This window comes from Schizophyllum commune (assembly GCF_000143185.2).
Source record: "Schizophyllum commune H4-8 unplaced genomic scaffold SCHCOscaffold_6, whole genome shotgun sequence".
Lineage (NCBI taxonomy): Eukaryota > Fungi > Basidiomycota > Agaricomycetes > Agaricales > Schizophyllaceae > Schizophyllum > Schizophyllum commune.
The window spans coordinates 729,045-756,050 of record NW_026089543.1 but is presented as its reverse complement, the minus strand read 5'-3'; the positions used below and the strand labels follow the sequence as shown (position 1 = coordinate 756,050).

The 27,006-nt window shown below is 57.3% G+C and overlaps 10 protein-coding genes across 10 annotated transcripts; 1 reads left to right on the top strand and 9 right to left on the bottom strand.

Moving 5' to 3' along the window:
• Positions 1 to 131: 131 nt before the first annotated feature.
• On the bottom strand, positions 132 to 4,068 carry SCHCODRAFT_02625520 (PLP-dependent transferase). Its single transcript, XM_050345301.1, has 12 exons — positions 3,856 to 4,068; positions 3,650 to 3,801; positions 3,542 to 3,596; positions 3,326 to 3,483; positions 3,263 to 3,267; positions 2,855 to 3,214; positions 2,242 to 2,806; positions 2,084 to 2,192; positions 1,622 to 2,031; positions 1,431 to 1,569; positions 1,084 to 1,376; positions 132 to 1,034 (listed from the first exon to the last, which is right to left on the bottom strand). The coding sequence occupies exons 1-12, from the start codon at positions 4,021 to 4,023 to the stop codon at positions 248 to 250; spliced, it is 3,201 nt and encodes a 1,066-aa protein (XP_050199967.1). The 5' UTR covers positions 4,024 to 4,068; the 3' UTR covers positions 132 to 247.
• Positions 4,069 to 4,668: 600 nt separating this feature from the next.
• SCHCODRAFT_02625516 (6-phosphofructokinase) lies at positions 4,669 to 7,860 on the bottom strand. Its single transcript, XM_003032268.2, has 11 exons — positions 7,709 to 7,860; positions 7,376 to 7,655; positions 7,136 to 7,325; positions 6,848 to 7,085; positions 6,713 to 6,797; positions 6,472 to 6,660; positions 6,292 to 6,417; positions 6,077 to 6,240; positions 5,482 to 6,022; positions 5,302 to 5,432; positions 4,669 to 5,248 (listed from the first exon to the last, which is right to left on the bottom strand). Exons 1-11 carry the CDS (start codon positions 7,792 to 7,794, stop codon positions 4,828 to 4,830), a joined length of 2,451 nt encoding a protein of 816 aa, XP_003032314.1. The 5' UTR covers positions 7,795 to 7,860; the 3' UTR covers positions 4,669 to 4,827.
• A 488-nt stretch (positions 7,861 to 8,348) lies between these two features.
• On the bottom strand, positions 8,349 to 10,184 carry SCHCODRAFT_02625514 (uncharacterized protein). Its single transcript, XM_050345300.1, has 2 exons — positions 9,637 to 10,184; positions 8,349 to 9,581 (listed from the first exon to the last, which is right to left on the bottom strand). The coding sequence occupies exons 1-2, from the start codon at positions 10,067 to 10,069 to the stop codon at positions 8,425 to 8,427; spliced, it is 1,590 nt and encodes a 529-aa protein (XP_050199966.1). The 5' UTR covers positions 10,070 to 10,184; the 3' UTR covers positions 8,349 to 8,424.
• Positions 10,185 to 10,492: 308 nt separating this feature from the next.
• SCHCODRAFT_01125215 (uncharacterized protein) lies at positions 10,493 to 12,018 on the bottom strand. Its single transcript, XM_050341068.1, has 6 exons — positions 11,752 to 12,018; positions 11,582 to 11,699; positions 11,207 to 11,524; positions 10,947 to 11,149; positions 10,684 to 10,885; positions 10,493 to 10,627 (listed from the first exon to the last, which is right to left on the bottom strand). The coding sequence occupies exons 1-6, from the start codon at positions 11,974 to 11,976 to the stop codon at positions 10,536 to 10,538; spliced, it is 1,158 nt and encodes a 385-aa protein (XP_050199965.1). The 5' UTR covers positions 11,977 to 12,018; the 3' UTR covers positions 10,493 to 10,535.
• On the bottom strand, positions 12,016 to 12,639 carry SCHCODRAFT_02625510 (uncharacterized protein). Its single transcript, XM_050345299.1, has 2 exons — positions 12,172 to 12,639; positions 12,016 to 12,108 (listed from the first exon to the last, which is right to left on the bottom strand). The coding sequence occupies exons 1-2, from the start codon at positions 12,387 to 12,389 to the stop codon at positions 12,093 to 12,095; spliced, it is 234 nt and encodes a 77-aa protein (XP_050199964.1). The 5' UTR covers positions 12,390 to 12,639; the 3' UTR covers positions 12,016 to 12,092.
• Positions 12,640 to 12,893: 254 nt separating this feature from the next.
• SCHCODRAFT_02541638 (uncharacterized protein) lies at positions 12,894 to 18,675 on the bottom strand (the record flags this gene model as incomplete). The annotated part of the gene is made up of 18 exons (XM_050343612.1): positions 12,894 to 13,361; positions 13,413 to 13,566; positions 13,617 to 13,709; positions 13,763 to 14,803; positions 14,855 to 14,919; positions 14,975 to 15,244; positions 15,298 to 15,457; positions 15,509 to 15,597; positions 15,645 to 15,829; positions 15,883 to 16,183; positions 16,233 to 16,268; positions 16,323 to 16,514; positions 16,569 to 16,626; positions 16,679 to 16,759; positions 16,808 to 16,875; positions 16,924 to 18,284; positions 18,335 to 18,359; positions 18,412 to 18,675. 18 exons carry the CDS (start codon positions 18,673 to 18,675, stop codon positions 13,278 to 13,280), a joined length of 4,527 nt encoding a protein of 1,508 aa, XP_050199963.1. The 3' UTR covers positions 12,894 to 13,277.
• Positions 18,676 to 19,041: 366 nt separating this feature from the next.
• Positions 19,042 to 19,645, bottom strand: SCHCODRAFT_02285445 (uncharacterized protein). Its single transcript, XM_050342279.1, has one exon. The coding sequence runs from the start codon at positions 19,530 to 19,532 to the stop codon at positions 19,194 to 19,196; it is 339 nt and encodes a 112-aa protein (XP_050199962.1). The 5' UTR covers positions 19,533 to 19,645; the 3' UTR covers positions 19,042 to 19,193.
• A 399-nt stretch (positions 19,646 to 20,044) lies between these two features.
• SCHCODRAFT_02625504 (uncharacterized protein) lies at positions 20,045 to 20,599 on the bottom strand. The gene is made up of 3 exons (XM_003032271.3): positions 20,550 to 20,599; positions 20,188 to 20,357; positions 20,045 to 20,128 (listed from the first exon to the last, which is right to left on the bottom strand). The coding sequence occupies exons 1-3, from the start codon at positions 20,581 to 20,583 to the stop codon at positions 20,099 to 20,101; spliced, it is 234 nt and encodes a 77-aa protein (XP_003032317.1). The 5' UTR covers positions 20,584 to 20,599; the 3' UTR covers positions 20,045 to 20,098.
• Positions 20,600 to 20,760: 161 nt separating this feature from the next.
• SCHCODRAFT_02625499 (uncharacterized protein) lies at positions 20,761 to 23,185 on the bottom strand. The gene is made up of 5 exons (XM_003032272.2): positions 23,047 to 23,185; positions 22,836 to 22,997; positions 22,414 to 22,606; positions 21,917 to 22,364; positions 20,761 to 21,866 (listed from the first exon to the last, which is right to left on the bottom strand). The coding sequence occupies exons 1-5, from the start codon at positions 23,087 to 23,089 to the stop codon at positions 21,228 to 21,230; spliced, it is 1,485 nt and encodes a 494-aa protein (XP_003032318.1). The 5' UTR covers positions 23,090 to 23,185; the 3' UTR covers positions 20,761 to 21,227.
• Positions 23,186 to 23,255: 70 nt separating this feature from the next.
• Positions 23,256 to 26,858, top strand: SCHCODRAFT_02625496 (DNA repair helicase rad25). Its single transcript, XM_003031828.2, has 16 exons — positions 23,256 to 23,299; positions 23,347 to 23,746; positions 23,800 to 23,887; positions 23,946 to 23,966; positions 24,017 to 24,371; positions 24,421 to 24,482; positions 24,536 to 24,693; positions 24,749 to 24,859; positions 24,911 to 25,004; positions 25,053 to 25,260; positions 25,320 to 25,398; positions 25,478 to 25,514; positions 25,623 to 25,811; positions 25,860 to 25,979; positions 26,066 to 26,159; positions 26,223 to 26,858. Exons 1-16 carry the CDS (start codon positions 23,275 to 23,277, stop codon positions 26,729 to 26,731), a joined length of 2,550 nt encoding a protein of 849 aa, XP_003031874.1. The 5' UTR covers positions 23,256 to 23,274; the 3' UTR covers positions 26,732 to 26,858.
• The last annotated feature ends 148 nt before the right edge of the window (positions 26,859 to 27,006 follow it).

The following is a 27,006-nucleotide window of genomic DNA, read 5'->3' as shown; positions in this document are numbered from 1 at the left end:
ATTGCCAAAGCTCGTCTGTAGAATGTGCTGCCAGCTGGCTCTAAGCGTAAGTTGTCTGAGAGTGAATGTTCCGACTCCCAGGGAAAGGCACACATCCCAAGAGTTCCTGGCAGTTGGCTTGAACCAGTCAAGACCGTCAAGAGCAATTCCATTCACCAAGCTCTCATTGTGTTACAAGCATCGATACAGCAAATATATCTCCAGAACATCATCCTTCACGGCGTGCAAACGAACGTTCTCTCAAATTTTAAAGCCTGAACCCGCTGAAGAGCGTCTGGCCGGCCTTGCGCATGCCCTCGGTGACCTCAAGGCCGCCCTTCACGGCGCCTCCAGCCACGCTGCCGCCCGCGTTGACGGCGCCTCCGGCGACCTCGCCACCAGCCTGGAAGACCCTCGCCCCGAGGCCCAAGCCCGAGCCCGAGCCAACGTTGCTGCCCTTCGGCGGCTGCACCACCTTCCCACCCGCCGGCTTCAACCCCAGCTCCTCCGAAATAACGCGCGCCCACTCCGCCTTCGTCTCCCCGCTCGCGCCCGTCGACGTGTAGTCCGCCGCGCGCTTGTCCACCTCGAAGTCCTGCGTGTTCAGCTCCGCCACGTTCGTGTACACCGCGCGGCCGAGGGTGAGCGTGCCCGTCGCGAGCTGCGCGCCGCCTTCCGCGAGGTTCGGCCCGTGGGCGGTCGCGTCGAACGCGTCCTCGGTGATGGTGACGCGGAATTTGGCGCCGGGCGAGAATGGGTGCTGCTCGGCCAGGGGCTGGAGGGCTTGCTCGGGGACCTCGACGTGGGCGATCACACCGCGGGCGAGTTGCTCGGCGGACAACACCGACTCAAGGCCGAGCTTGACGTGCGCAGACGAGATTTGGGCGTTGGGGGCACGGAGGAGCATGTGGTCGGCATGGACCTCGGTCGGCGAGCCGTACACGTAGAACGGCGTGGTCGTTTTGGGGTACGCCTTGTCGTAGTAAGCCGAGTTAAGCGCGCGCTGCTTGACGATCTCGACCTTGGACAGATCGACAGCCTGCAGATCAAGCTCCCTGAAGTCGTCGTCAGCCTGATGAATACAGGCCAAAGGACATAACCTACGGTCCGGATATGTCGGCTGTGAAGCTGCGCTCCCCGCAGGAGCACGCCCTCAAGACTTCGGTCATCTTGGTTGCCGACGACGTGCGCAAGGTGTAGGTCGAGCCCGGGAACTTCGCCACAGCCGCCTTATACTTCTCCCACGCATCCGCGGGCATCTCGCCAACGCGCAGGATCACTTGCTGACGACCGTTCGCGTGGTTGAACAGAGGACGGTACGTGAGATATAGCTGCTCGTTGCCCTGCATTGTGAATTCGTGAATCTGAGGCGACACAGTGTTCCTCTTGACGACGACCTGCAGGCGACGGTCAGCAACCAGATTATCGACTTCCTCCGTGATAGTACTCACCTGCACCTCGTTCTCGAGGGTCTCCTGGAAGATCTTCGCGAGCTCCTGGACGAAGTCGCCCGCTGCTTGGAACGGAGACATGCAGACGTTGCGCAATACGAAGAGATCCTGCTCCGAGTCCGTCTCGAGCCCCAAGCGTCTGTCGGAAATGAGTCAGTGTCCTAAGCATCTTACAAGCCAACGACGCTCACCGCTTGTACGCATCCGCACACTCGCCATAGTCCGCGTGCGCGAAGGTCGTCGCACTCAAGAACATTGGGATCGTCTCGGGCAGCTCGCCCACGCCCGTCAGCGACAGAATATCGAAGATACGACTGTTCAGGTAGTTCGCCTCCGCCACATCCGTGTTGACCTCGCCATTGATGCGGAAGTTGCACGCGAACGCGTTGATGTTCAAATCGGACCCGAGCCCGCAGATCTCATCGAGAGCGTCCTTGTTCTGCACGATCGCCTGGTTGCTCTGGCCGAGGATGTTCTCCCGGATGAACGCCTTCTCCTCGAGGATGGCCGCATCGCCATCGGCCTCGTGGACGAACTTGTTGAAAGGTACGACGATGAAGTCGGTCTTGTCGTCCGACATCGCAGCCCAGTGCGCGGAGAACTGAAAAGCGAGATCAGAGAGGAGAAAAAACCGTAGAGCACATAGTACCCACGCGGCGGCAGGTAAATGCGACCTCGCCAAGAAGGGCGCCTTGGCCATGCTTGTGCAGCCCGACGATGTTATTGTGCATGAAAGTGGCGACGGCCGCCGCTCCAGGTTTGCTGTACTCCGGTCAGCAGCCTGCATGGTAATCCAGAAGGGCGCACTCGCCTGCCCTCGATCCCGTACACGCCGATACTCTCGCCCGTGTTGCTATCGTGCAGGTACGGCGCGGTCCACGTCACCAGATACCTCATCCGGCCATCCTTGTAGCAGAGGCCACCCGCTGGATACGGCACATAGCCCGCCTTATGCGGGTCAATCGTGATCGAGTCCGCATCCTTCAGCGCATCGAACTGCCGCACGCTATACTCCCGCATCGTGATCGACGGCACGAAGTCCCGCGAGCCGTCCTCGTCCTCCTCGTCGTCATCCCGGCTGATGCCGCCCGAGGGCGGGTCACGGATCATGCTCGCGAAGTAGCCGCCCCAGGCGGCGTCGGCGTGCACGACGAAGGTCATGCCCAGCTCGGCGTACTTGTTGCGCAGCTCTATGACCTTGTCGAGGGGGTCGACCGCGCCTTCCTCCGTCGAGCCGATGACGGCGACGACGCCGTAGACGGCCTGCTTGTTGTCGAGGCGCTCCTGCAGCAAGGCATCGAGCTTCTCGAAGTTGATGCGCGCATCCGAGTCCACAGGGATGGGGATCGTGTTCGACGACCCGATGCCGACGAGAGCTAATAACATATCAGTACTCGAAGGCAATGTTGCGTCGGTCAACTCACCCGCAGACTTCGGCCACGAGTAATGCTTCGTGTTCGAGATCAGGTATTGAGGCGGGGCAGTGATGTTGTACTTCCGAATGAGTTCCTCCATGCCCGTGCTTTGCACCAGATACGGCGAGAGCGCAGACGTCAGGAAGTCGTTCGTGATGCCGTACTGGAGAAGCAGCTCCTCCCCGATACCAAGGGTGACAGAAATGGGGAGGTTCAGAAGTTGCCATGAGTCGAGGTCCTTGAAGAGCTGCGGCTCGTGGGGGCTATCTGCCGTCGGGACCTTGAAGGAGTCGGCGACGAAACGAAGCGGCCCCTCGGGGTCGGTCATCGCAGCGTGAACGGAGAGCGGGTAGAACTTGAGGTTGCGGGCTAGAGTATGTCAGCATACCAGCAAATACGGAGGCTCGCCAGACTCACCGACCCTTAACAAGAGAAAGGAGGTCAGCCATCGAACAGCAACCTCGGCAAACACGAACTTACCACATCGACTCCATGTTCGCGATGGTACCGTCGCAGGCAATATGACCCCACGGCTGGATGGTAGACTCCGTGTCCATAGGATATCCCAGCATACTGCAGAGCTCGCTTCCAACCTCCAACTCGACAAGCGTGGTAAATGGGCTGGCCTCAAAGGCCACCTTGCGAAGAGTGTGAGCGGCGCATGCTTTCCGTCAGGGAAAAAGAGTTCAGTCTTACGTTGTTAGGGTTGTTCAGGATGGTGGCAACCCACCCAACTATTCCCGGAAGAGACCTGAAAGGCAATCAGTCAGTGCATTTACATGTCAAAGCGACAAGCACACGTACGTCTCAAAGCTCATGTGGCCGGCGTAACGAGGCGAAAAGAAGGGCACGGAGTATTTGTTCAGGAGATCAACGATCTGGCAGGTTTGTTCGCGCAACTGAGTGACGTTCGCCTGGTATGTCTTCGACTCCTTGATTGAGTCGGTGATGAAGACCTGCACGCAATCGTTGAGTTCATCGAAGGCAAGAGTGGCAAGCAAAGGACTCACTCCATCCTCGGCATAGTAGTTCTCGCGGACGCGCGCGTGAGAGTCCACGGCGCCGGCAAAGAGCTGCTTGAGCAGGTCGTAGTTCTCGGCACGAGGACCAAGGAACCACGCCGAGATGCTCTCGTGCATGTCCTTAAGAGGAGAAGTCTGGTTCAGGTTATCTTCCATGATGATATCGCGGACGACGTGGTTGGCGTCGACGAAGGAGACAACCACTCCTTATATGCCAGTCCCATCCGACGCTGTAGGTCCGGCTGACGTAGGCGGCGAGGTCGGGGGTTCCCTCGATGATGAACTACGCGCCGGAACCCATGATAGGTATTGACAGCATCCACTCGAGCTATTCGTCTTCGAAAGGAACGGTATACCGGGCAGTACCCTCGCGAAGAGCATAGGCGACAGTGGCGTGGGCTGGCAACTGAATGCGTTGGAGACGATATCAGAAATATCCGTAGGCAGCTGTTCATCGCCGACGCTTCTACAGATGGATTGACGACACGCTCCGTAGCCTTACGGCTGCGATCATGTCGACGCAAGCTGATAGAAAGGCGAGGACCAGCTGAGGCGCAGGAAAGGCGGTGACAAAAGGCTGCTAATCGGGCGCAGCTGACCCCCGACTGTTCGCTCGGAGCTCACAAAGAGCGAGCAGTCGAGTGCCCCATCTTCGTGTGAGTGCATGAGGGCAGGATGCAGGACCGATGGGAAAGGCCGACGATTTAGCTTGTGCCTGTTTGTTGTCGCCTTCTTTGTTTGTTACGCTTTGTTTGTTCATTTACCAGCGCAAACATGGACACCCAAGTCAGTTGCGTGATACGATTGCTTCGTTTGCAGAAAAAGGGGCATCGTTGGCATACTCCTGAGCTACTAGAACAAGCAGTTCAAGTACAATACTCTACACTCTAAATTCTAAGCAGATGTTGTTACACTTTTTCAATTCCTTCAAAGTTCCTTCGCCTCGTCCAAACCGCGCCATTACTCGGGCAACTTGACCTTCACGAACTCCGGGCGACCGGCCAGCGCCTCCGCCAGGTCCTTCAGCCCCGTCCACCACGCCGTCTTCCCCCTCCGGTTGTGCATATCCGCGTGCAGCAGCATCTCCTGCGCCGGCACCCACTTGATCGAGCTCGACTGGATCGTGATTACCGCCGCGCTCTCCTCCGGCGCGTGGCGGAGCTGCCTCGGCGTATGCCTCAACAACTCATGGTACCGCTCGAGGAACGCCATCGACTTCAGCGAGAGGCGCACCGCACGCGAGCGGTCCATTGGCGAGGGCACGCCACCCTGGAGCGTGTGCCCGAGCGACGCGGAGCGCGAGTCGAAAAGCTTGCCGCCCTCCTCCTTTAGCATGCGCGTGATGACGTCCGTAGTGTAGACTTCGGACGAGATCTCGTTGCTGTGGCGTCGTTAGCTCTGCTGCCCAGGGTATACACGCATCTCGTGGCTCACCGGATGACGATGCGACCCTCGCTCTTGCCTTTCTCATCGAGCGCGTAGCGCGCCTTGAGGTAACGCACATCCCGGCGCAGAGTATCAAGGCCAATGCCAACCTCGGGCGTGTAGACAAGGGATGCACCGGTCTGTCGACGCGTTCAGCTTCTAGTCCATACTTAAGCAGATTGCACTTACCGCCAGCGCACCCGCCGTCGCGATATACCCGCATCTGCCACCCTGCGTCTCCACAACGAACACACGGTTGCGACTCGCGCTTGCGCTTTGCTTGATGGCATCGCACGCATCCACGAGCGCGTTCAAACTCGTGTCGCTGCCCAGACTGTGCTCCGTCATCGGCACGTTGTTGCTGATCGTCGCGGGCAGATGAACCATGGGGATGTTGAACGCCGGGTAGTGCTTGCGGTTCGTGTCGAGGATAAGCAGCGCAGAGAAGGCCTCGAAGCCGCCGATCATCATGAACGCGTCGAAGCCATACTCCTGAAATTTGGACGCGACGGCGCCGATGTCCATGTCGGGCAGCTTGCGGTTCGTGCCCAGCTCGGAGCCGCCACGAGACACCCAGTTGTCGACGCCGAGCCACGATAATTCGAGCAGATCATCGTCGAGCAGACCCGGGAAGCCGTTGTGGATGCCGATAGGGGTGTGCCCTTGTCTCAAACAGTAGCGAACGGCGGTACGCGTTGCCGCGTTCATGCCACCAGCGGGAGCACCCATGCTGCAAGCAAAAGTCGGTCAGTACCGCCCAACGCGATCGAACTCCGAAACTTACTGCATGATAGCTATACGCATCCGCTTCTCAGGCGGCAAACGCTTCTCCTTGAACAACTCGGACACGGTATGAAAACCGTCAAGGTTGTCGCAGAACTCCGGATCACGGTAGGACATCGCCTTCTCAAAGTCCTTGACCTTGATAGCGTCCGCCACTGCGCGAGTCTACAAGACCATTAGCGTACTTCCCAACATACTGCGCTACAACCCACGAACCATCGCAACCGCCTCCATGAGCGGAACGCGCGTGATCTTGTTCTCCTGGATGCCGATCATGTAGGACGGGGTGTTCGGGTTCGCCTCCAAAAGCGCCTCGACGGCCTCTACGCCTTGCAATGTGGGCTACGGAGTGTTGTCAGAACACATCCCGGAAAAGGGCGGTACCACAAGACGTACTAGAATACGGTCGAATGCGACCGGCTTGCCGCCACGCTGAGTGTGCCCGAGGGTCGTGACACGGGTGTCGAGACCAAGGCGCTCAGTGAGGACGTCCTTCACGTACTCGGCCTTGATGGGGTTCAGATCGGAATCGTGAGCGCCCTCCGCGACGATGACGATGGTCTTGCGCTTGCCGATCTCGCGGTGCTGAGAGAAGTGTCAGCAGGGATGCTCTACAACATGCTAATATTGCGCTTACACGCTTGATAGCTTCGCACATCTCATCCTCCCAAGGATTGACTGTAGGTGGCCGCTCGGGAATGAAGAGGAAGTCGGCGCCTCCGCTGTCACGAGCTTGAGATACTTCCCGAGAGCGAAAAGTGTGTAAACAAACCTCAAAGCCGCCTGCAGGGCAAGCCAGCCGCAATGTCTGCCCATAACCTCGAGCACGAAGGCGCGCGAGTGGCTAGCAGCCGTCGAGTTGATGTTGTCGATAGCCTCGCAAATGCGCGCCAGAGCCGTAGGCGCGCCAATAGTCAAGTCCGTCAAGGACATGTCGTTGTCGATAGACCCAACGAGACCGACGATCTTGAGGTGTCCATGCTTGATGGCCTGTTCCTCCGTGATTCTGCCTATCGTGGTGGTGAGTGGGATGATGGACAGTTCATACGCTTGCGCGTACCTTGCGAGCGAAGGTCGGCGACGAGAGAGGGCCATTCGGAGCGGAAGACGTCCGCGCCGGTGAGAGAGCCATCTCCACCGCAAACGGCAAGGGCGTCAATTCCCTCTTTGATCAAGTTGTAGGCAGCTTGAAGACGACCTTCAGGCGTGCGGAATGTCTGTGATCGCGCCGTTCCGGCCAGAGTGCCGCCCTACAAGTTCCTGTCAGTATCGGACGTGCACAGGCAGACGATCGACGCACCTCTGCAAACCATCCGCGCACATCATCCCATCCCGCGCGGACGATGTATCTACCCTTCAGCGTTCGCCCGCTAGCCAAGTCGGCCGTCCCATCCCGCAACAAGGGCCCATCTCCAAAGCGAAGATTGGCCAAGATCTTGCTGTCCGCGGGAATGTCGGGCAGCACTGGCAGCTTCGGCGCCGGGCTCTCGTAGCATGTGTTGCCGTGCAGCTCTTCGTACTCCGTGTTTCCGCGCACGAGGCCCTCGTACCCCTCGCGCACGATCCATGTCTCGCATCCCCTGCACCGCGTCAGTCGGGAGGTACAGCCACGCTTGGGGGAACGTTCGCGGACCTGAGGATGCCAGCCTTGACGATGGCGCGGACGACGGCGTTCATGCCGGCGCTGTCGCCGCCCGACGTGAGGACCGCGATCTTCATGGTGGTGGTGATGGTGGAGGAAAGCAAGGAGTTTGTCGAGGTGGATCCGCGTCCTCCGTCCGACGTAAATTCAAGGCGCGCCCGCCGCTTTTGGCGCGCTATATATTGCGTCATAGATCGCCGCTGATCGGCCCAGACCATCTCCGTCACACGCACGCAGTTCGACTTTTGGACCGCCAAGTTGCCTCAAAAAATGGCGAAAGAAATTCTGAAATATACAACGAAGAACTAGTTACTACACGGCAAGGCCGGACGAAGATATGCTCACGAAAAGCCTCAAAATGATGTTCAGCATCGTCCCCCTCGTCGTCGTCGACCTGCGGTGCTGCCTTTGCGCAAGGTCGAGATCCTTCCAGTCATTGGACCGGACAAAAGCAAACGCCACCGCCGCCTCGCCCTATATACGTCCGCATGCGTGGCTACTGGACATCGTGCCGAGGCCGCCAGGCGGGACCTGCGTACCTTTCGTACACCCGTCGGTCTGGCGTTGACGACCAGCACTCGAGGCACGGCGCGGCCCTAACGAGATCGCGTCCTCCATCGGACAATGCAGTCGCGCGTGGCAATATACTGCACTTCTAGGTTGTATTCGACCAGGAAGGTATCAAGAGTTTCCAAACATCACAAGGACTAGTAGCACCGCGCGTTCCTCATCCGGTCACGTATAGAGAAAGTCGGTACCAAAGCCTGCATCTGAACCCTCCACTTTTCCTCTTCGAATCGATGCGCGTTCCACGTCATGTCCGTGATCTTCACTATGAGCGCCTGAAGCGGGCGGCCGCCGGCCTTTCGCGCCTTCGCCAGCTCAATGAAGGCGGCATTGTCTGCCTCTATGTTGTCCCCCACCTCCAGCTTCTCCAACCGCGGAAACTGATCACAACCCGCCAGCAAGTCCATGAACTCGTTCGTTACTGGCAGACGCGCGCCCATCAAGCAGAGCTCCTCGAGGTGCGGAAACGTCACCGAATCCAAGCCCGCAAAGGCTAAGTATGGCCACTGATCCAGCGTCAACTTTCGCAGGGGGCAGGAAGAGCGCTCCATGAACATGGGAAGCGGCCCTTGCAGGTCGGTTTGGTTGATCTTGGGACAATACCAGCGGAGGGTCAAGACCTGAAGCGAAGGAGCCGTGATACAGCAGAGGAGGCTGTCGCGCTTGTCGAAAGCCATGTCTATCTCGATCTCGAGGACGGTCGGCATATGGAGCATGGTCATATCAGGAGGCGCTTCATCGTCATCCAGATCCATGCACCGGTATGTCCAGGACCGCAAGTTCGAGCACTTCCGCAAGACTTCGAGAGGATATTTGATGGAATGTGACCCGATTGAGAGCGTCTGCAGCTGCGCCCAGGGCAAGTGCGGCACGATCTTCGAGGCGTTCCGGTTGTACAGTCCGACATGCTGCAGGGTAGGGAAGCCACGGAAGACACCGCTGGCGGCGGCCAGCTCTAGCGGAAGCGCGGGCCCCGAGAGAGACTTCAGGAGCGGCAACGGCTTGCCCTCCAACGCGCTAAAGTCTAAGCCCCGATCATTTTGAAGCATCTGAGTGAAGCTGATGTTCTGCCAGCGATCGGTGTGATCGAGAAGGGGTCGTAGAAGTAGATTCAGTGCTTCAGAGGGGTCGGATGGGTAGAAACCAATGTTTTGGGTGAGCGGATGGCTGCCGGAGCGCTCGAGAAATATTCGTAGACGTGGCAAGACCACATCCTGGACCTCAGCGTGCTCAGTCCAAGGGCTCATATTTTCCGTGGACCACCGCGTCCATGCCTTCGGACAAGAGAGCATCGTGTCTGCAGTGGGTAAAAGAGTGAGGATCGCTCATGGACGCATGGACAATAAACTCACCTCGCCAGCTTCTGCACACTGCGCTCAGTGCTAGCGGTTGACAGAACTCAGTTGTCAGGTGGCTCTCTTCTGCACACGCGAGGTCCATGATCTCCGCTAGCAGTTCTACCGGCAGGCGCCGGACAGGCGTTACATACGCAGCGTACGAATCCAGCGCGTTGTCCAGTGTGTCGATTGCGTGCTGTAGTCGCTCCGTCGGCGCTCCCTGCGCCTGAAGCTCTTTCTGCAAGGCCTCCCGTTTACGTGTCATATTCTCAATAGCGCCCGCGATCGCGTGGCGTTCTGTGTCCTGGAAGATATGCCCATTGCGCAGAACCGGGTCCGCCGAAGGAGGAGGGATTCTGTCGAAGTTGACACGGATTGTGTGGTCGAAAATTTGCCACAGAGGGACGTCGTGTCGCTCAGAATCGAGAGAGGTCGCCGGAGGAGACATCACAGCGCGCCACCTAGATGAGTCCCCGGTTCAAGGGTCGATTGGGGCTATCTGTTCGCTTTGTTGACCGGCAAGATGATTGACGACTTGAGGGCGGTTGTATCTGAACTTCGAGTACCGGGCGTCTGTCAATGGAAGTGTCTGTAGATGACTAGCTTGGGTTGAATGATGATGGTCAGAAGCGAACAAATCGAGAACAATGGCCACCGCGTGGCCGAAACGCCACATATTCCTGGCCATGCGACGCGCGTCATGACCTCCAAACGAAGGCCACTCAACGATCTCAGGAACCTGACCGCCACGACCAGCTGGACGTCTAGAGTGAACTGGAAATCGTTGCATAATACGAGAGAATAGGCATTCAACGACTGACAGCAATATACAACAACCGATACAAACACGTTAATTGACGCCAGAACAAGAGGGACGAGCCCGAGGGCAACGACGATATCCACCGGAACGTAGACTACTTGCTCGCCTCGTGCAGCTGTACCACGTACTCGTCCATGGTGACAGTGGAAACGTCGGCCACGTACGCGACTTGGCGATATTTGTCGACTGTTGGCCACGTTGGTCTGTTAGTAGGCTAGATGTGACGTGCGCTAACAACTCACTGGACACCTTGAGCTCGTTCCAATCATTCACCAGTTTCTTCGCCTCCAACTTCGCCATTGCTTCGCCCGCAGACCTGAAGTCCCTTGCGAGCAGCTCCTTGATCGTGCTGAGGTCTCCGGCAATGGCAGACCAGACCCCCTCCATCGTCTCTAGGACTTTGATGCAGGGCTGGATTTTGTCCCGAACGCTCTTCAGGTCGTTCTATTATGAGAGAGTGTGTGTCTTCAGAACAAAAGTGCACCCTGTCAGTACCAGCACGTACCCCGATGGCTTTAAGGTCCAGGGACAGGTTCGTCTCGTCATGCTTCTTCTGCTGGTCCTTCGCGATGAGATCCTTGACCTGTCTGATGCTGCGCTCCATGTCATTGGCCTTATTCGTGAAGATTACAGCAATGGCGGCGGCGGCGATCGTTCCGAAGGGGAAGAGCCAGACATACGCCGCGGAAGTCTGAGCAATGACCCTGTCTGGAGGAACTCCAGTGAGCGAGATGCTATTGATCCGATACGTGATCACAGGCTCACCGTGCTCGCATTCGTCCATGTCGGACCTCATCTGCTTCCGGTACTTCTCCATTTCTGCGTCGAGTTCCTTGATGCTGCCGAGCTCGGCGATGATTTTGTCGTTCAGAGCGTTGCTACGGGAGCTCAGCGCATTCTGGTCCGTCTGCGTCAGAGACTCAAAAGTCTTGAGGTCAGCGACCGTCCCCTTCGCTCTGGCTTGCATGCGCTCGATCTCGCCCGTCTGTTGGTCGATGATAGCATCTATACTCTGTCTGAGCTCCTTCTGCGTCCCCGGGTCCGTGGTTTCATTCAATTCTCTGATCCAGTTGAGAATGGCAGCTACGGCGAAGCGTCAGTGTACATGCCAACAGCCGAAAGCTCCAAAGGGACACATACCGTAGTAAGAGTCGTCGATGGTTCCGCCCGCAGTCTGAGCATAGGCGAAAACGTCGTTGGAAAGGTCGACAATGCTGGGATACGTCTCGTCCCTGAATTTCAGGCAGTTCTTCTGCGCCTAAACGAACGTGTAACATGCATGACATACAGACTAGGTGGAAACCGCTCACAGTAGCATAAGCCGCGAGGAGTGGGTCAATGACATCGGAAAGCTTGTCCACAGTGTCGGTCGAGAGATTGAGGCGGTCCTGGTAGGCGGACACGGTAACCGGCAGAAGGACTCCCGACCAAACATACTTCAGAAGGTTGGCAATATCTTCGTGCTGAAGAACATAGTTTCCATCGTCGTTCACGAGGCCTTTCGGCGTCATATCGATGTCGGAGACTGAGGTCATCTTGGCGGAGGTGCGAAGGCAGATGGTGGACGTCCAGAAGGCAGTTGGGCTGTTCTTTAAGTTCAGTCTTCTTCGCCTTTATACGCAGCAGCTTTCTGTCGCGTCGCTGCAGGAGCTCAGCATCGTCGGGCTCTGTGGTCGCGGGAAGTACGTGCTACGCAATTTGCGAGCCTTCTGGCGAGGTGAAAGACGTACAGGTGCGCAAAACTCTCTATGAAGTGGAGCTGGTCTCCGATGAGCAGCACGGTGGACATAATACCCCCCGTCAGGTGTGGTACCAAAGGGTATTTGACCTCGTAGTAGAGCGGCTTCAACGTCCGGGACCCTTCAAGTTCGCGCGCCAGTCCTTCTTGAGTGTCCAGATGGCTGCGGGGACGGCAGCAGTATGGCAGACTATACCCCCACCGGAACATGTTCTAGGGCGGTGAGATAGACCAGGTGAGAGCAAAGCCGCCGGTCAGATGCAGCGCCATAGCGTACAGCATACTCCATCGTTGGGAGTACAAGGCCAAGAAGTGGCACGCTACTTGTCGTTCTCGCCCGCCATTTGAGCTAGATGTTTGCACCCTCCCGATTCAAGGCCAAGATCATCATCAACGCAGAATTCGGCGAGCTGCGTTCACTGTCCGCCAAACGGTGATGATAGGAAGAGTCAACTCCGACAGCGAATTTGCGCCGTAACGCCACAAATTCATCGCCTACGTGCATTATATACATTCGCATCAGCTGCAGCCTGAGCATTACATCTACAAAAATGATCATAGTAGGCTGGATACCTCCAGGCTTTGCAGGGAGGCTCGCAAGGGCGCGTCCTGTACCACTGATCAACGACGACCGCCGCCTCGAGTACCTGTTCCGCAACGCTACTTTTCGTCGCGCTCACGCACCTGGACCAGGTAAAGTGCCTGGCCCTCCTTCGCTCAATAACCACTTTGAATTCTAAAGCACGAGGGACCGGTAATGCTACACTATGTTATGAGTAAGACATGCCAACAATGCCAAAGCGGAGAGCGCCACAATGTACATGATTAGGACCCATCCCGAGTGTCCGCGGGCATAGCGTAGATGAGTGTAATAGGGTTGTACAATGTAAAGCCTGGGAGAGTACAAGAAGAATGCACCAGTATACAACACATACCAGCCCAGAAGCAGAAGGTCCGACAGAACAGAGCACAAGCGTGCGCAGGTGTCGAAGGGCCGGCAGCGAAAACAACACAATCCCTACATGTGAGGATAGATAGCAATGAGAATGGGACGGAATGAATCAGAGAGCAGTAGAGCTAGTGCGAGATTGTCGTCAGTCATGAGGCAAGTCCGAGCTTGCGGAATATGTTTTCGAGCGTCGAGAATTCCACAGGCTTCACCAAGTAGCCATCGACGCCAGCCTACAAGACTCGTGAGCGACCACTCGAAGGGAGATCAAGCAATGCACGCACCTCAAACGCTCTTCGTTTATCGTCCAATGACGAACGCCCAGTCAGAGCTAGTATACGGGCATGAGGCATACTTCGACTCGTCTCGAGATCGCGTATTTCCGCCGTTGCACCAAAGCCATCGAGCACGGGCATGGAGAGATCAAGGAGAACGACACTCAGAAAGGCGTCAATGAACAAGACCTCGTGATCATGATCGTCACTCACTCGAAGGGTCCCTTGTCTCTGTACACCTCAACACCCATGCGACCATCTGCAGCATCCAGGAAGTCGTAGCCTTTCTTGCTCATCCACTTCGTTCTACGGCATTTGTTAGTCATTTCGTCGCGGGACCATATCTGAAGCCAACTCACAAAACCCTCCGCAGAATCACGTTGTCCTCCACAACGAGAATGCGCCCATGTTTGGCCTTCTCCGGCTCTAACGAAGATTTCAAGATTGTCGCCGCGCCATCGCCGATCGCCAAGGCAGGGACCTCGATTTCGGTGTCCTCTTCCTCGATATCCTGTGTCTCCGGAATGGTCCAATGCAGCGCTGCGGGATGCGCCGTGACCGCACGATTCAGCCCAGGCCGCCTCGGGATAAGCATGTCCCTCCCACCACCACCATAGCCCTCGCTCATCGGCGTCGTCGGCCCCGTCCCCGGCGTCAGCATCTCCGTCGCACCCGCCCTCTTCACGTTCAAATAATGCAAGCACGGCGCTAACGCAGCCCGCAGTCTCGACGGACCTCCAGGTTTGTACATCACGCGACAGAAGCCGCCCAAGCGCTCGAACTCATTGATCAGAGCGAGCTGCTCGGGCGACTGGCGCGAGTCGGAGACGATGATAAAGGCCTTCGAGAAATCGCGTGCATCGAAGGCGCGGACGAGTGGCGCCAGGTCGTTGTTGGCGACGAGGATCTGGCCATTGCCACGCCCGGCCTCGTCGACGCGGAAGTTGTACCAGCCGGTGAGGTAGCGGGTGAGGACGTCGCGTAGTAACCGCGTGCCGCGCTCGCCATTGTCGAAGCCGTGCAGGGATACGACAGGCGGATCGCCTTCGTCCAATTTCAATGGCTCTTCCGAGGGTGTAGGCTTCCCGTCGTGGACCGGTTCGGCGAAGAAGGTAACTCTGACCTCAGTGCCCTTGCCCTCCTCGCTCGCAATCTCTATCGTGCCACCCATGGAGTGTACGATGGATTTGACAATCGCAAGACCGAGCCCGGTGCCTGCTTGATGATGATCTTGCTGCGCGAAGGGGTGGAACAGCGAGTTCTGCATGAACTCCTTGGTGATGCCCTTGCCAGTATCCGTGACCGAGAGTTCCAATTTGACCTTGTCTGCTGGGTCACCCTCTTGCATGGGCAGCTCGACGAGCCTGACGAGAACGAAGCCTTGCTTGGTGAACTTCAAGCTATGGTCATGGTCAGCAAAGCGCTTCTGGGTTCCTATGGGGTGACCGTACCTGTTGCCAAGGATGTTCATGAGGATCCGACGGATGCCACCCTTCTCGCACTTCACTTTCCAACCCTGCAGAATCAACTGTCAGTAGTCTGAGACGTCTACTATTCATCGAGCAACTCACCTCCGTCCTGCGTCCAATGTCCACGATAGTCTCCACATGCATCTTCGGAAGCTGCGAGTCCGACTCCGGTGGCGAGTACAGACTTCCGATGGCGCTCGACGACTCTTCCGCGACCAGGGTGCGAGCGCAGTGACCAACCCAGCAGCCATCGATGGATTCCTCAAAGAGCGTGACGAGATCGACGGTGGTCGGAACAAGCACGTTCTCCACGCCGCCCGATCTTGAGTTGTTGCCGCTCAGCTTGGTGAAGTCCAGGACGTGATCGACGACCTGGGCAGACAGTCATCAAAAAAGCCACCATTTGGAGTAGGTGTCGAACATACCTCAATCAACGAGTGCCCGCACGCCTTCACGGTCGCCAGCGACGCTTGCTGGTTGTCGGTCAATGTGCCATCGTATGTGAGCATATCCGCCGCCCCGAGGATGCCATGCAGCGGTGTCCGCAACTCATGCGAGATATTTGAGATGAACAGGCTCTTCGCGCTATCGCACTCAATCAGCATGGGCTTCCCTCCCACAAGTGATGTCACGCACTTGTCTGCAAGTATCATCTTTCTCTTCAGCACCGCGCTCAAGATGATAACCCCGATAGCACGAAGGAACGAGAGTTCATGCCCCTCCAACTGCAATGCGTCAGTCTTGTTCTCAAGCAGTAGCAAGCAGGACCCACGTAGCGTATGTTGTCCTTCTTGTCGAGGTTGTACGCGCAGATGAGCGCAAACGGTCGCTTGTCGATGTTATAGATCGGCACCGTCAGCGCGTACTGAATGTCCGTCGGTAAGATCTCGGTGAACGTCGTCCGTAGAATGGACTCCATCGGCTCGATGACCCGGCCCTTGGAGTGCTTCTCGAAGACTGCAGGAACGCCAATTAGCTGTTTCCTCCACGAATCTCCTAAGCGCGCTCACAGTTATTGATCAGCCTCAGTTGATCTGGCGTCAACGGCTTGCTCGTCGTCGGCACGCCGGTCCCTTGGTACGTGATGATCGACACCGAGGAACTGCCCTCTTCCTCCTCTTCGCGGTCATCGTCGCCCATAGTGTCCAGGACGTCCCCATGCGAGAAGTCCAGGACCTTGCAGTCATCGACGTCCAACGTTTGCTTGACAAGCTTTGCCGCGCGGTCGTACACGACTTCCATCGAGACGCCGGACGTCGTGCCCGCCTCGTCATAGTTGAGCTCCAAGCACTCGCGACTGAAGTCCGCCATCTGAGACTATGGTGAGGTCGAATAACTTGTCAGCCAACGCGGCACGTACAGAGCTCTGGATCTTATCCCGGATTCGTAGCTGGATCTGAAGCAAGCAAAAGTCAGTCGCCCGCGGGGAACTTCGTTAAGATGCACATGCTTTGTCCTTCCACAACTCGAACTCCCGCATAACAATGGCAGCGAACTCCTTCAGTGTTTGTCGTTCCGACGGCGAGAAATCTGGTCGTGGATTCGTCGACATAACCGTCAGCGCGCCGATGTTGAAGCCATTATTCGTCCGCAACGGCGATCCCGCGTAAAACCTAATCGCAGGAGGGCCGGTGACGATCGGCTAAGCGACACTAGTAAGCGTACACTCCACGGAATGACCGTCAATACTACTCACGCTACGCGCAAACCGCCAATCCCGCTGAGCATCGAGAACAATCATAGGCTCGTCATTGCTGGCGTAGAGCATTGGTCAGGTTGAAAGACGGATCAATGATGTTTACTCACCTCTGGAGGATAGCATGTCCCGTGAAGCTAGACGCCCGGTCGAAACCTTCCAGCCGGAAGCCAGCGACTGACTTGAACCATCTGCGGTATGTTAGCTCTGCAAATGCATAGGTCAACGGAAACACTCACTCCTCTTCGCCATCTACAAGAGAGATAGTGACATATTGTATGCCCTTGGGCTGGAAGACCATATACACCTGGATGATTCAGCCTGGCGGGTTCTCGCCGTGTGTGAATATTCTCACCAGGCGCACGATGCGATCGAAATTAGGATCCGAGTACGTCCTCCAAATGTTAAACTTGTGCAACTCGCGCTTGCGCTCCTTCTCGACCGGCGGCTTCGGGGCACGCAGATAACCATGCTTGTGGTACCGCTCTTCTGCCTCCGCTGACTGGCGCATGATGTAGCTCTCCTGTGGTGTTCGGGTGCGCTGCACCGGCGGCGGGGCTATGATCTTCGATGGGAGGGGCGCCGACACCTGCCGCATGAGGCCCGTACGGCGTGGGACGAGGGGCGCCGACATCGTGGTGTCGATGCCAGATATCGAGTTCGGAGTGTGCGTGATGGACGTGGTTGCGGAGGAGCCAAAGGATGGGGGTTCCATCGAGACGGGGGAGGATGTCATTCGGCGAACGCTCTCCTTGGGCCTGTCTTTGGGCGCGCCGAAGTAGTCACCCGGCTCCTCTTCATCGACGGAAAATGACGGCATCGTCGCGGGCGGTGGGATGGCATCGCGCGGATAGACAAGGCTGCTCTTTTGCGAAGGCGCAGCAGAGTCCACAGTCGTGGCCGAGGTTGATTCCGTGCGCGCCACAGTACATGCTGCGGACTCGGCCGATGGGGACGGGGACTTCGAAGAACGTGTCATGGACGACTCCGTGACCGAGGACTGGGATATCGGGGAAGGATCATCGTCTTGAGTTTCCAGCACGGTCTGTACGTCTTGCATGCCGCCCCAATACTCGTACCTCGCCAGATTGCTCTTCTTGTACTTGTCCCTGTGCATGTCCGCGAGATGGGAGCCCGGAACGGTCGCGGTATTGCCGTGCATCGGATCTGTCAGCTCATGCTCGGGCGAGGGCAGTGCAAGGGGGGACACATCAGCGAATTGGGATGCCATTCTGACTGTCGCCGCCTGAGCCTGAATGTCGGCGTTGTGTGAGGAAGTAATGGTGGGGTACTTGATCGGACTCTTGTAGCCATTCGAGGGAGCAGACGATAGCGTGTTCGTGGAAGAGAACGAGTTGCGGAAGCGCTGCATCGGGAGACCCTTGAGGGTCGGCGCATTGGCGCGAAAAGGTTTGGTGGGGACTGATGTCGACATCACCGGCCTGGGCGGGGTGCCATCACTGTTGTGGCGCACAGTAGTCCTGTTAGGGACAGCTTCCTGCGGCTGAGGCTCAGAGTACGAGTGATGGGCCTTGACGGACGGTGTGGAGTGCGGAATCGGGAAGCGCGGTATACGGAAGGAATTCCAGCGACCGGCGGCATAAAGGTCCATGAAAGTCGCCCAGTTGTACTCGGGCAGATCATATGTATCGTGCGCGGAGTTCGCGTGCAAACTAGAATCTTCAGGTGCGGAGGAGGATACACGAGCGCCCCCCTCTGAAAAGACGTATGAGCGCGCTGGGATCGTGCGATGGATGCGCACGCACCATGATCTTCGTCCTCCCTGACGGTCTGCATGTGTCCGAACGCGCGTGGTGCAGATGGCTGCTCCTCCGCTGTACACCGCTCCTGGCACTCTTCCGTAACGAGGCCGTGGCCCGATGGGAACGAGGGCAGGAAGGCTGTAGACGCGTCTCTTTCCGGTGCTGTTGATGGGCGCGTCGGGCGTCGTCTCCTGGGGCGCGTGGGGCGTGAAGGAGGTGATGATGAAGAGCTTTCGACGTCGTCGCTGACGGTGTCCGCCACCGCTGTCGTCGTTGTCGTTGGCGCCGACGTTCCTGCCGGCATTGGGTGTGATGACGGCGTTGGCGAACTGCCCTTTTGCCATTTTGGGGCATTTTCCTTTCCATTCATTGCCCGCACTCGTGACGTCATCCATCTTTGATCTCTGATCAGATGCGTCCTGCCACGTGTATCCCAATACAAACAGCCCCAGCCGGCGCAGCGCCCACAAGTCACAGGCCTGCAATGACGAGGCGGACGGTGGACCCAGGTGCGCGGCAGGGGCAGACAACGCAAATGCAACTACTTCTGCTTCCATAGCTCCTCTTTCACGCAGATCGAATGAGACTTTCCTCGGTCTCGACGCTTCTATAGCTTCGTAGATAGTAGATGCACTCCTCTCAGGAAGTATGTAGACTCAAGTTTTTAGCGAAGGATCCCAGCTAGAAGCTAGAGAGCACAACAAGGATTGCTAACTGAAGATCGAAGGCGTATGAGCGCATCCTCATCGACCATAACTGCTCGATTCAGCGCCAACACGAACGACCCAACATCGCCGACCGCTCCCAAAAGCAAAGCACGCACCTCCGTAGTTTGCTATTCAGGGCTTCTGCGCATACCGCATTAGCTTCGCTCGGATGGGAGCGGAACCATAGAGAGGCGATCAGGCTCAGAAATATAGTGAAGGTTCAACTCAGCACGAGTCGCACAATGTACGCTCGTTCGCAGTCTGGTTAAATTGGGCATCATAGCAAGGAATAGTATACAGGATAATGGAGGGGAGGCGAATGCGATGCCCGAGATACTTACCTTTAGGGAAAAGCCCTTGGAGAAGTACCACCTGCGTCCAGGTCCATGTCCACGATCCTTTCGCGCTAAAGACCTGGCGCATGAAGTTAGTACGGTGCGTGAAGAGACACCATGCTTGGTTGAAGGGAAGGGGTCAGGGATGGGAATTTGCATTCATAACGAAGCGCACGTATGCGCCCGTTCGTAGTCTAATTAAAATTTGTAGACATCATGGAAGGTGCGAAGTGGAAGGAGGGGAGGTAAGATGTTGACTCACCGATTTAAGAACTTGCGTTTGGCTGAGCAACGCGCGACCGCGTACGCGACCTCAATGGGAGAGTCTGGAGGTCGACAAGTCAGTTATGACCGACACGATGGTAAACGAGCGCGAAGGAGATCAGGGTTGGGATTTGAGTTCATAACGAAGTGCACGTATGCACTCGTTCAAAGTCTAATTAAAATTGGACATCATGGAAGGTGCGTGGGGGAAGTACGATTGAGGAAGTAGCCACTCACCAAGGTGGAGTCATTCATGAATCGTAACCTGAAGGGAAAAAGCATGTTGTGGAATAGTTATGTCAGTATGCGCCTCGCGGGTGAGCCAGGGGAACGCGAAGGGTATGGTCATGATTGGGACGATTTTTGGTAACGTCCCAACGTCAGGTCATCATCCAATCACGCATAACTTCAGGCTCGGGCCGCGCAGCAGCCCAGAAAAAGGACTTCTATACGCAGTGTCGCTATGCATCCACGGTCTTGTAGCCCTTAATCTGCAGGTCAAACACACGTTAGCCCCGCCATCCTTGACTCGTAAACCAAACCCACGCACCCTGCTCCCCTCCAGCTTCTCGAGATACTTCTCCGCGAGCCACTTGCAGTTCTCCTGCTGGTTCACGCCCTCGGCGCGGTGGCACTTCTGGAGCTCCTCGCGCACGATGCGCGCCTCCATCGCCTTCACCCACTGCTCGCGAATTATGTTGTCGCGCTCTTCATATTTGGCTGGATGAGAGGGAAGTCGGAGGGCAGCCGCGTTAAGAGGGTGATGTGGGAAGGGAATAGCCAATAGGGACGTAGGGATGACGCGAAGGGCGGGTTAAACCGGGCGGCCAGAGAGACGAGGAGCGTTGGTGACGACGAGGAACGGAAGAGACAGTCAGCTGCAGTGGACGCTCGTCATGCCAGCGCACTCACCCTTGATGGCGGCCTTGACGTCCTCGTTCGACATGGCGGCGCGGTGTAAACCGCCAGCCCATGTATTTTCGCGCGGCTGGTGTCGGACTGTGGGAAATTGCCAAAACCGGGACGTCACAACAAGCGCCCATCGAGCCAAACAAGTCCACCATCCTCAAACTCAGCTCACGTACTGGCACTTTACTTGCTCAACACCTCATTGAATCCATTATACACAGGCCAATCTCAAGTAAGTTATGCTGCTACTACAATCTGCACAAGCCCACGGGGTCAGTAGGTCAGGAAACCGACTGCTACATACAGTCGCAGAGGCGCTCGCAGCAGCCGTCGACCTCGTCGGCACGAGAGCGAAGGAGAAGCCCGCCATCGAGAATGGTGTCCGAAGCTGAGCTGCTGCGCTGGACAGTTAGAACGATGTACTGGTGACTTGATTACAGGGCATCGATGGAAAGAAGAGGCGTCGCGGCGAGTAGAGAAAATCGGTGAACTACGGCTGTACTGTGAAGGTGAGAGAAAACTAGACGCGCCGGCATAGCGTCGTCGTTCAGTGGGTGGCAGATGCTGGTCGTTGTTAGAAGCGGCAGTCGATTGGAGTTGAGGGGATCAGTGTCGAGAAAGTCTGCCAATTGAAAGGTCGAAAGTAAGCGAAGATGGAGATCAGACGCCCTGTTGCTGCCTTTAGACACCCTGCTGCTGCGCGTACTGGCCCTGGTAGTACGCCGCGTAGCCCGCGTTCGCCGCCGCCGGGTATTCCGGCTGCTGGTTGTAGCCCGCCCAGAAGCCGCTACCCTGATACCCTCCGTACGGCGCAGGCGGTCTGTATCCCTGGTTCTGCTGCTGACTAGGCTGCGTCCAGTTCTCCGGACGCCGCCAGGGTGGAACGTTGACACCACCGCCCGTGATGTCGTTCGCGGGCGTCCCCTGCCACGAACCGCGCCCTTGGTCGGCGGCCCCTCCCGGGTTCTCCCCAAGCTCCGCCATGAGGTTCGCGTACTCTGAATCGAAGCCGCTGCGCTGGACGAGGTCCATGGGCCCGCCAACAGCACCGCCATTAGGGGTGCCATTCATGCTCGCGAGCATGGCGGGGTCCTTGTTGACCGTACAATCGCGCGCCATGTGACCAGCGCTGCCGCAGACGCGACAGATGATGTTGGCGGTGAAGTTGCGTTGCTCGGGGCAGTCGTACTTGCGGTGACCAATACCACCGCAGTTCTGGCAGATCTGGTTCTCGTCGTCGCGAAGAGTGCCGTTGAGAGCGGCGAGCTCGCGCAACTGGTTGCGCTTGTGGTCGTTCTGACCCTCGGGAGTGGAAGCTGCCTGAAAGTATCGTGAGCAAGCTGTGCAACTGATGGAGATGAACTACGCACCGTTTCAATGACTTTGTTGATGAGCTTCACGCACAAAGCCACCTTCTCCTCGGTGTCTGCCATGACCAGGCAGTGGAGGTCCTCCTCGGCGTCATCGGCGAACTGGTCAGGGCGCGACTTGCCCTCCTTCACACTCCCCTTCCCACGGATGCTGATCTTTGCACCGCTCTCGCGTTCCATCTTCTTCAAGCTGTTGCCGCGAGGGCCAACAAGAAGACCGAAGAAGTTGATCTCGGGGAACTCCTTGACGGGGATGTAGACCTTGTCGGAGGGGCGCTGGGAGCGCTTCTGCTGCTGGTACTCGACAGGAGGGCGGAAGTTGGGGTCGTTTTTCATGGCGCGATCGACGAGGCGAATGCGCTCGTCCTCAAGCTTTTTGCGGTATCGAACTTCACGGGTGTTGGTACGGCGACCATGGGCATCGTACGTGGGAGGGGGAGACGGGGATCTGGAGGTGAGGTGAGTAGGAGGACATGTGCATGGCATGGCACACGCACCTCTCGCGTTCGGGTGGGACAAAATCATTCAGGCGTAGTTTGCGGTTGATTTCTTCGAGGCGGAGGTGGATGGCGTAGTTGTCAAGCTGAGCTTGAGAGACACCAGCGGAGGAAATAGCGGTCGGCAAGCCAGGTATTTCACTCTTAGCATCGCCCCAGCGGCTGCGCCTCTTGCGAGGTGCGTTTGGGTCAGCTGTGAGGGTAAGACAGAGTCAGGCATGGTCAGTAAATGTGTCATTTCAGTCAGTGTGAGGCAGTCAGTTGCAGTCAGTGGAGGGTTATGGATGGGGCGGAGTTAGCGATTCGTCAGCGAGTACGATCTGCGCCGTCAGAATGCAATCGAGACAGGAGATGATACCACAGCGACTCTCGGCTCCCTGGGTGCTCGGCCACACACATCAGTTGGGATTAGTGATGCTCACCTTTCGCGCTCTCATGGGGCGGGGTTTCCGTGCGTCCACGCCGATCTCGGTCGTCTGTGCTCTGAGGTCTCGGGTACGCCGATGGCGAGGGTTGCGCTAGCTGCGGAGGCGCTGACTCTCCTGCTGGCGCTGGTCCGAATCGTCGGCGCGCACCCAGAGGCACTAAAGCCAGTGTGAGTATCGGGGTCGACAGGAAATTTTGGCCACGTACCATCGTTGGTGCCGGTGACCTGCTTCGTTGCGGGCTTCCACATTGTGGGCAAGGTGAGTATCGTAATTTCCAAGAACAAAGTTAGGCGGGAGCGTCAGCTGGCGACTTGCGCGTCGTCGATGGTGGAAGACGAAAAGGCGGTCCGGCAGATGCCGAGCTTGCGCGAACAAGGACAGAGCCACCGTGTTAGTCAGCGCGTTGTCTCTTGACTTCGACCACCATCCATTCATGGCCTACAAACGCCCTGCGGACAGTGCGTGGCACATTGTCGCTATGAGAACTCTACTGAGCGTTTGCTAGGTTACCCCAGTTCATCAAAGCGACCTCGACACGACGAAGCGGACTACAACTATGGCTCGGACTCCGACGACGCGCACGATACAGCAGTCGTGCCAAGGGGGGCGACAATCAACTTTAGCGCGTTGACGAGAAAGTTGAAAGCCTCCAAGGAATTGGCGCATTCGCAAGACGTCGACCCGTCTTCACTGTCGTCCTTAGAGAAGCATCGACGTCAGCAGAACGCCCTCATCTCCCACGTATTCCAAGATCAAGACTTCTCCTGGCTACACTTGAAGTCCGATCATGCCTCCCGTCCCCTCTGGATCTGTCCCGACGACGGCCACATCATCCTTGAACACTTCTCTCCAATCGCCGAGCAAGCCCAGGACTTCCTCACGGCTATAAGCGAGCCTGTCAGCAGGTACGTAGGACGCGTCGATCGTCAGCCGGGCGACGTGTATCGACTCTACACAGACCAGAGTTCGTGCACGAATACAAACTTACTTCGTACTCGCTATACGCCGCTGTCTCCGTCGGACTACAAACGGAAGATATTATACAAGTCTGTGTGCCTTGCACTTTTGAGCTTCTTTCACGCTGACGTTGTTGGCTTACAAAAGGTCCTAAATCGTTTGTCAAAGGTAAGCAAACCTTGTGCGTTCGTGTTGGACCTCCGCCAACCCGCACGAAGGTGCCCGTCCCGGAGTCCATCACTTCCTTCATCCGCGAACGCACGTTGAGTTACGGGAAAGTCAAGCTCGTCTTGAAGCACAACAAGTACTTCATCGAGTCAAGCCACCCGGAGACGCTGCAGTTCCTTCTGAAGGACAAGACGATCCGCGAGGCCCGCGTCATATCAGCGCAACAAGACACCTCCATCAAGGCCGCCACCTTTACTACCAGCAAGGCGCCCGTCAAGGGTAATCTTGTCATTCCTGGTACAGACAAGAAGAAGGATGATGGCAAGGGTGGTGCGGCGGGCGCAGCAGGCGGTGCCGCACAGGCAGATACAGACATCTTTAGCTCCGTTGTGGGCGTCGAGAACGGTAGGCGACGGTCATCTTGCGGCCAACTTCGCCCGCTCACCCGTCCCAGATGAGATGGATGAGGACGACGATAACGTCCACTCCTTCGAGATAGACGACGCCAAGATCGATGTATGTTCTAGAGCTGCGCAAGTTGTCCTTCTAGCTCTGATGATCCCTTCTAGGAGGTCAAGAAGCGCTGCAATGAGCTAGAGTACCCCATGTTGGAGGAGTACGACTTCCGGAACGACACGATCAATCCGAATCTGGACATCGACCTCAAGCCGGCGACGGTCATTCGGCCGTATCAGGAGACCAGTCTGAGTAAGATGTTCGGTAACGGGTGCGTAGCGGGCAGATTGACCGACGAGGTCCTCCGCTCACATCTACCCATTCAGTCGTGCGCGTTCTGGCATCATTGTGCTTCCTTGTGGCGCGGGCAAAACGCTCGTAGGCATTACCGCGGCCTGCACCATCAAGAAGTCCTGCCTTGTACTATGCACCTCCTCGTAAGAGATATTATTACTACATCGTCAGCTGCCTCTCATCATCCCGCACAGGGTCTCCGTCATGCAATGGAAGCAGCAGTTCATGCAATGGTCCAACACGACGGACAAGCAGATCGCAGTCTTCACGGCGGAATCGAAGGAGAAGGTAAGTTCTCGCCCAGACGGGGGATGAATGTATGCTGACAGCATGCAGTTCGCGACGGAAAGTGGTATCATCATCTCGACCTACTCTATGGTCGCGAACACGCACAACCGTTCGCACGACTCGAAGAAGATGATGGAGTTCCTCACGTCGCGCGAATGGGGCTTCATTCTGCTTGACGAGGTGCATGTCGTGCCCGCCGCCATGTTCCGGCGAGTGGTCACTACCATCAAGGCGCACTCGAAGCTCGGCTTGACGGGTACGCCCCCCTCCTCGTGGACCCCATGTCAGGATGACTGAACTGACGGTGTTCCCTAGCCACGTTGGTCCGCGAGGATGACAAAATCGCCGATCTGAACTACATGATCGGTCCGAAGCTCTATGAGGCGAATTGGATGTGCGTTAAGCTCCCTTTTCGAATTTCACACGTCCAAAATGAAAATTCCCAACGAAACTAACAATGCCTTCCAAAATAGGGACCTCGCCGCAAAGGGGCACATCGCAAACGTGCAGGTGCGTCTCCGGTACCCACGGAGGACTGTTCGCCTTGTTCCGCTGGGCTCGGCCGTGGGGGTGGGTGTTGCTGGCTGGTTACTGATGACGGCGGCGGCCATGTTACAGTGCGCGGAAGTTTGGTGCCCGATGACCCCTGAGTTTTATCGCGAGTACCTGAGGGAGCAGTCCCGCAAGCGCATGCTCCTGTACTGCATGAACCCCAACAAGTTCCAGGCGTGCCAGTTTCTCATTAAGTTCCACGAGGAGCGCGGGGACAAGATCATCGTTTTCTCCGATAATGTGTACGCGCTGGAGGTGAGTTGGTTCGCCGCTGCTGGCCGTGATGGTGCTCATTCCGCGCAGGCGTACGCGAAGCGATTGGGCAAGCTCTACATTCACGGCGCGACGGGCCAGGTCGAGCGCATGCGCATTCTCTCGCAGTTCCAGCACAACCCGAAGGTCAACACCATTTTCCTGAGTAAGGTACGTCCGCGGAATCGTCACCGCGCGGCAGCTAAATTGCGCGCTTGCACCCCGGAATGCGATGATCTCATTGATGTCCTTTCCAGGTCGGCGATACCTCGATCGACCTCCCAGAGGCCACTTGCCTTATCCAGATCTCGTCGCATTTCGGATCCCGACGACAAGAGGCGCAGCGGCTCGGTGCGTGGATTTGCGTGCCTCTCGATTCGGAGCAAGGATGCTGACATGCGACGCTGCGGCCAGGGCGTATATTGCGCGCGAAGCGGCGAAATGACGAGGGGTTCAACGCGTTTTTCTACTCCCTCGTCTCCAAGGATACGCAGGAGATGTTTTACAGCACGAAGCGGCAGCAGTTCCTCATCGATCAAGGGTACGCGTTCAAGGTGATCACGCACCTGGACGGGATGGACGCGCTCCCGGACCTTGTCTATCGCACGCGCGACGAGCAGATCGAGCTGCTGTCCTCCGTGCTGCTCGCGACGGAGAACGAGGCGGACGTGGGGAGCGACATCAAGGCCGTCGAGGGCGATCTCGCGGGTACGGTGACGTCGACGGTGCGCACGAAGTGGCCGGGTGCGCAGCGGACGACGGGCTCGCTGAGCGCGCTGAGCGGCGGGCAGCACATGTCGTACGTCGAGCAGAACAAGTCGGCGAACAGGAAGCTCGCGAGGGACTCGGGCGCGGACCGGCACAAGCTGTTCCAGAAGAGAGACCAGCAGAAGGCGGCGGCGCGTAAGGCCGCGCGGGGGTGAACTTCAGGCTGACAGTAGGCTCGGCGGCAGTGCGCGGGGGTGAGACGGAGGTGCTCGAGCCCCCGTCGAGGTTGTTCGTACGCTTGTGTGTACAGTACAGCTGACTATACTATGGACCTTCGAGAACGCGGGCGGAGTGTCGGATCCTGGCCTATGTCTGTCGGGCTTGGCCGACTCATACTGGACCCGCTTCCTTACTTTCAGCGTAAGGTTCGCCAGCGCAAGGCTGCTGAGATAGCCTCTTCGATGTTTCGCTAGCACGAGGGGGGCATGAG

Bases quoted from the DNA above. Each gene is read 5' to 3' on its own strand.
- SCHCODRAFT_02625520 (XM_050345301.1), bottom strand. From the start codon at position 4,023: ATGGAAGATAACCTGAACCAGACTTCTCCTCTTAAGGACATGCACGAG. The intron at 3,597-3,649 runs GTACGTGTGCTT...ATTGCCTTTCAG, and splicing joins GGCCACATGAGCTTTGAGAC to GTCTCTTCCGGGAATAGTTG. The intron at 2,807-2,854 runs GTGAGTTGACCG...ATATGTTATTAG, and splicing joins CTCGTGGCCGAAGTCTGCGG to CTCTCGTCGGCATCGGGTCG.
- SCHCODRAFT_02625516 (XM_003032268.2), bottom strand. From the start codon at position 7,794: ATGAAGATCGCGGTCCTCACGTCGGGCGGCGACAGCGCCGGCATGAAC. The intron at 6,418-6,471 runs GTACGTCTTGTG...AACACTCCGTAG, and splicing joins TCGCATTCGACCGTATTCTA to CCCACATTGCAAGGCGTAGA. The intron at 6,023-6,076 runs GTAAGTTTCGGA...TTTTGCTTGCAG, and splicing joins ATGCGTATAGCTATCATGCA to CATGGGTGCTCCCGCTGGTG.
- SCHCODRAFT_02625514 (XM_050345300.1), bottom strand. From the start codon at position 10,069: ATGTCTCCTCCGGCGACCTCTCTCGATTCTGAGCGACACGACGTCCCT. The intron at 9,582-9,636 runs GTGAGTTTATTG...TACCCACTGCAG, and splicing joins AGTGTGCAGAAGCTGGCGAG to ACACGATGCTCTCTTGTCCG.
- SCHCODRAFT_01125215 (XM_050341068.1), bottom strand. From the start codon at position 11,976: ATGACCTCAGTCTCCGACATCGATATGACGCCGAAAGGCCTCGTGAAC. The intron at 11,525-11,581 runs GTATGTGTCCCT...GCTTCGCCGTAG, and splicing joins CATCGACGACTCTTACTACG to CTGCCATTCTCAACTGGATC. The intron at 10,628-10,683 runs GTGAGTTGTTAG...CGTGGCCAACAG, and splicing joins GAACGAGCTCAAGGTGTCCA to TCGACAAATATCGCCAAGTC.
- SCHCODRAFT_02625510 (XM_050345299.1), bottom strand. From the start codon at position 12,389: ATGTTCCGGTGGGGGTATAGTCTGCCATACTGCTGCCGTCCCCGCAGC.
- SCHCODRAFT_02285445 (XM_050342279.1), bottom strand. From the start codon at position 19,532: ATGCAAATTCCCATCCCTGACCCCTTCCCTTCAACCAAGCATGGTGTC.
- SCHCODRAFT_02625504 (XM_003032271.3), bottom strand. From the start codon at position 20,583: ATGTCGAACGAGGACGTCAAGGCCGCCATCAAGG. The intron at 20,358-20,549 runs GTGAGTGCGCTG...CCTCTCATCCAG, and splicing joins CGTCAAGGCCGCCATCAAGG to CCAAATATGAAGAGCGCGAC. The intron at 20,129-20,187 runs GTGCGTGGGTTT...TTTGACCTGCAG, and splicing joins AGAAGCTGGAGGGGAGCAGG to ATTAAGGGCTACAAGACCGT.
- SCHCODRAFT_02625499 (XM_003032272.2), bottom strand. From the start codon at position 23,089: ATGTGGAAGCCCGCAACGAAGCAGGTCACCGGCACCAACGATG. The intron at 22,607-22,835 runs GTGAGCATCACT...TTACCCTCACAG, and splicing joins GCCCCATGAGAGCGCGAAAG to CTGACCCAAACGCACCTCGC. The intron at 22,365-22,413 runs GTGCGTGTGCCA...CCTCACCTCCAG, and splicing joins GTCCCACCCGAACGCGAGAG to ATCCCCGTCTCCCCCTCCCA.
- SCHCODRAFT_02625496 (XM_003031828.2), top strand. From the start codon at position 23,275: ATGGCCTACAAACGCCCTGCGGACA. The intron at 24,372-24,420 runs GTAGGCGACGGT...CACCCGTCCCAG, and splicing joins CGTTGTGGGCGTCGAGAACG to ATGAGATGGATGAGGACGAC. The intron at 26,160-26,222 runs GTGCGTGGATTT...CGCTGCGGCCAG, and splicing joins ACAAGAGGCGCAGCGGCTCG to GGCGTATATTGCGCGCGAAG.